Below are 4812 nucleotides of genomic sequence, written 5' to 3' on the forward strand. Positions count from 1 at the left end.
ATCAGCTGGTATGTAAACAATCAATAGTCAGAAAGTCACATCATTGACAATATTAAGCCCTAAAACATTTTGGTGTCCTGGTGGGCAGATCAATTCTCTGCACAAACAACAAACGGAACATATTCCAAACAGAAGAAAGATGCACATTAGTCAAAATACAGTACTAAACCCTGTTGTTATTAGCACATAATACACCAATGGGCATCGTCCGCTTACTATTGCGTCCTCTGTTTACCCCACTCATTTGCATGAAAAATTGTTCCAAGTGAATGACCGGTTGCTAATGAAAAACAATCATGCACTCCTAGAAGTCCATACTTGCATGTATAGAACAAATTCAGAGTCACCTCTACAGCAATACAAACACATAGTAATCCTAGACACTAGCAGTTAAGGACATGTTTTTTTTCAGAGAGGTAATAAGGCATACTACAAGGAGATGAGAAATCAAAATGGAAACATGGTAATACAGAAACCGTTCCCAGTAACTGACCATTTGGGTTAATTTAGAACATGGCATATGATCGAAGTACTAACAAACAACAGTCCATACTTGCATGTATATAGAACAAATTCAGAGTCACCTCTACAGCAACACAAAGACACAATCACTGGTGGGCAGTACCAGTAAAGGACATGCTTTTTTCAGAGGGTTAATCACATCATTGACTACAGTCAATATTAAGCTTGTGTAAGGTAAACAATCAATATTCAGAAATTCACACACTACAAGAAATCTGTTAATACGTGACGGACTTGACCCGTCACAGGTCAGTGAAAAACTGTCATGCATGCCCGTCCACGACGGATTTGAAATCCGTCATGTATATCGCGTCATAATTTGAGATCGCTCCTTACATGACGGTACTTGTCCGTCATGGATCTGCCCCAGGCCCGCCAAGGCCCAATCCATTGTGACGGAACAAACCGTCATCGACTAACGCCACATAGGATTTTTGATAGATCAATTCAAATCACGTGGCTGCCTACGTGGATACTATTTTCCGTCACAAATTTCATCATAGTTGAGCACATTAAGCCATTTCTTTTGGCCTAATTTTTACGTGATAGGTTTTGAGCAGAATGGTTTACACAAATCCCAATGCCAATTTTGGCCCAAGTATTTGCAAAATGTATAACATTACACAGTTCGACCAATATGCACATATGTATGTATTTACAACGTAGCAGTTTACAAAATTCTTTACAAAATGATAACTTACAATATAGATTGAAAAAATATATCACACATCACGGTTAGGAATTAGTACAATTCATGTTACATCAACATAACATACAAACTATCAAGGTTGTTATTTAGATTCTTGCTATCGGCCCTCCTGATGGCAACCATCATGTCATGGCTGATTGATGGGCAGCATCAAGTAGCCAGCTTCCCAATCTTACCTGCAAATTTACAAGATCCTTAGATTTTTTTTAGGGATATGAATAAACAGTAGAAATAATATAATAGCAACAAATATAAAAATGAATGACATGTGCAAAATTCTTAAATCTTATATCTTATAGTGCCTACAGATGAGAATAACATTGTATCCCCTATAAAACAAAAGTAAACATGAGGTTTCTGAAAATTAATCCAAAGTGTGTCAACTGTAAGTCAAATGGCAAAGTAACAAACCACACAACTAATTAATATAGCAGCAGTAGTTGAGGTCATATAAACCTGTCAGGTTTATAAGATTACCAAATGTTGGGCACCATATGCAATTAAGAGGAAAAATCTCCATGCACTACACGTACTAACTCTGCACCAGTTTCTATTATAAATAAATATAACAGAGTAAATGGCAGGAAAAAGTTTATCTTTACAACTTGTCAAGATGGAGGCATTTAGTATGTAACATCCTGAACATGGTGACATGTACTGAGAACAAGAAATTCATCATTGTGATATATATTAAATTGAGCAAAGATCTGGAGCTATTTGTACGCATAAATTATATAAGCTAATAAAGTAAAAGGACACCAACTACTTCAAGTTACGCATATAAAAAATAATATCAGCGATTGTATAAGCAGCTTGGCATAACCCAGGAACAATCAAGAGTGACATGTACCAGATTTCGATGTCAACAGTAACCAGAAATCAGGGGGCTGTTTGGTTTGTGCCCCAACTTACCCTGCCAAACAATTGGCACAACCAAAGCAAGGGCATGACCAAAATTTTGGTGTGGTAGTGTTGTTTGGATTGTAGCCGTAGCATCACCAAATTTTTTGGCAAGATGATTGGGTCTCTGTTTGGTTTCTTGCCAATTAACATACCACATATCTGTATCTGAGGTCTTTTTTCTTTTTCTTTAGAAAATGAGCATTTGAGGTCTAGCTTGAAATGTTTATATAAGGAGCCAATAAATCATGATGACCAAATAGAAAAAGGGCATAAAAGGGTTCAATGAAGTAGCACGCACACATGTTTGCCGAGTGAAACACACACATACTAGCCGACTGGATTGATACGATCCATGGAGGCGTTCACATACGGGCTAGCTAATTAATTTTCTAGCTCATGTAACAGCCAAGCATAATGCGGATGCTAGCAGGTTGGCAGCCAATATTTTGGCAGACGAATTCGTCGCCCTCGGCTCGCCCGCATATTGGCAAGAATTGCATGGGGCAAACGCCGGCTGGGTTGGGCAAGCCAAATATTTGATGTCCAGCTAAACAGCAGCCAAAACTCATGGGGACACCAATATTTTGGTAAGGCTAGCTTGGCTCCAGACCAAACACACCCCAGAATACATAGTCATCAGCTATTTTGGCTGCACCTTTTTCTTCAAGTAGTGTTTTTCTTACAAAGGGACATGTCTTTCAGAACAAAAGATACAAAAATACAACACGTTTATTTGCAGATAATAAATGTGATCAACCAAGCATTCCATGGCAACAAGCACCGCCATCATCTTGGTACAATAGCATCAAAATTCTAGTGGCATAAATTTATCAACTTGATTGTGTTGAAGTCGATATGATGGCAATTTTCACCACATAACACATAGAAAGTATGCACATAATATTTAACAGAGAAGCAGTGTAATAGCTAACAAAGAATCTACTCTTGGTCAATGGATTCAGTCAGATTAATGAACCACTTCCCCTCCATAAACAAGAAAATTCAAAGGAAACCAACAGAAGCATCTCATGGGCATTTACTCCATGGTCAATGGATCTCACAAATTCTACACTACTAGTGCTCGCACAGTAGAAGAAATAGAAAATAGACAGCAGTGCTAGTCTCTATCGTTGGCTGTAACGTGCAAGTATCAGGAAAGCAAGTGGCCACGTTGTCTGCATCAGGTTCAGTCCAAGAAAATTTGAGAGCCCCCGGAGTACTATGCTAGAGCAGAACCGCCGTCACTTGGAACGAAAAGACAAATAGAGTGAAAGGGTAGACCTTGTTCTATGGGAAATCATGGTGGACAGGGCGGACGACCTCGCCGTCGAGCTCGCCCAGCTTGTCAGGCTCGAGCGTGGGGTCTCGGTTGTCGCCGTCCATGGATCTGGAGAGGCGGAGAGCTCCTGTTGATCTGAATCGAAGAAAAAATTGATTGGGGTTGGGAGAGAGAAGGAAAGAATGAAGGAGACAAGGAGGAAGTAGGGAGGGACCTTGTGTGGGGAATCGTCGTCGCCGGCGAGGTCGAGCTTGGGCCTCCTGCGGGTCACGGTCGCTGTCCTCTGCTCGTCCAACACTTGCTGCTCCAAATCTCTGGATGGCGAGGCAGTTGCGCGGCCCAGGAGACGCAGGAGGGAGGCCCCTGGTCAGATCCATGGCCCTGGCCATTTATTGTGAGCAGCAGAGGCGCGCCGCAGTGGCTAGGGTTGGCCGCCGCTTCCATGGGGCCGCTGCAACCACCGTCGCCATGGATCTCGGGCCACCATCATCGGTTGGAGGTGGGTAGGTGAAGTCGGAGGACAGGGATGAGGAGACGAGAGGCGTGGCGGCAGAGGATGGGGAGAAGGAGAGGCAACGTGTGGCGGCGGCGGATGGAGGAAGAGTTTGGGGACGGGGAAGTGTGTTAGGGTTAGGTTTTATACGGGGGAAAGTTTAGGGCTTTAGGTGGGCTTTTTGCGGGCTTGCGGAGCTGTAATGGGCCTTTCATGACGGTTTTCAAAACTGTCAGCAGAAATCCGTCATGCATTAGCAGGTTTCTTGTAGTGACATGATTGAAAATATTAAGGCCAAAATCATTTTAGTGGCTTAGTGGGCAGACGTATGCACAAAATGGGCGGCATTTTTCAAAAGAAATCACACATATCACAGTACCAATCCGTGTAAGTGCATAATACAACAATGGGTAAGCATACAGGATTGAGCGTCCTCTGTTTTACCCCACCCCACCCATGACCCACGGGCATGATAAATTGTTACAAGCCACTAATGGTTGGCTAATCTAGAACATGCACATGATTGCAGTGCATAGCTAGGAAACAAACACTTGCATCATGTGTAGAACAAAAACAGGGTCACCTCTACAGCAGCACTAGAGAGCCATGACCCATGATTCTTCTAGAGTGAAGTGCATCATAGGTCCTCGAACTATTTCAGAGGTGTCACATAGGTCCTCGAACTATGAAAGTCGTCATCTAGGTCCTCAAGGTGCAATATGTGTGCCATTCTGGTCCTCAAACTATTTCGAAAGTGTCACGTAGGTCCTTGAATTATTTCAGAGGTGTCACATATATACACACTTATTACACTTCAAGGATTTCTGAGGACCTATATGGCACTTTTCATAGTTTAAGGACCTATGTGACACCTTAAAAATAGTTCAAGGACCTAGGATGCACTTC

The 4812-nt window shown here is 42.1% G+C and overlaps 1 protein-coding gene across 1 annotated transcript; it reads right to left on the reverse strand.

Annotated features, from left to right (window-relative positions):
* Positions 1 to 1158: 1158 nt before the first annotated feature.
* LOC125511552 lies at positions 1159 to 4030 on the reverse strand. Its single transcript, XM_048676954.1, has 3 exons — positions 3628 to 4030; positions 3416 to 3548; positions 1159 to 1407 (listed from the first exon to the last, which is right to left on the reverse strand). The coding sequence occupies exons 1-3, from the start codon at positions 3800 to 3802 to the stop codon at positions 1404 to 1406; spliced, it is 312 nt and encodes a 103-aa protein (XP_048532911.1). The 5' UTR covers positions 3803 to 4030; the 3' UTR covers positions 1159 to 1403.
* Positions 4031 to 4812: the final 782 nt, after the last annotated feature.

Source organism: Triticum urartu, chromosome 5 (assembly GCF_003073215.2).
Source record: "Triticum urartu cultivar G1812 chromosome 5, Tu2.1, whole genome shotgun sequence".
In the NCBI taxonomy this organism is placed as follows: domain Eukaryota; kingdom Viridiplantae; phylum Streptophyta; class Magnoliopsida; order Poales; family Poaceae; genus Triticum; species Triticum urartu.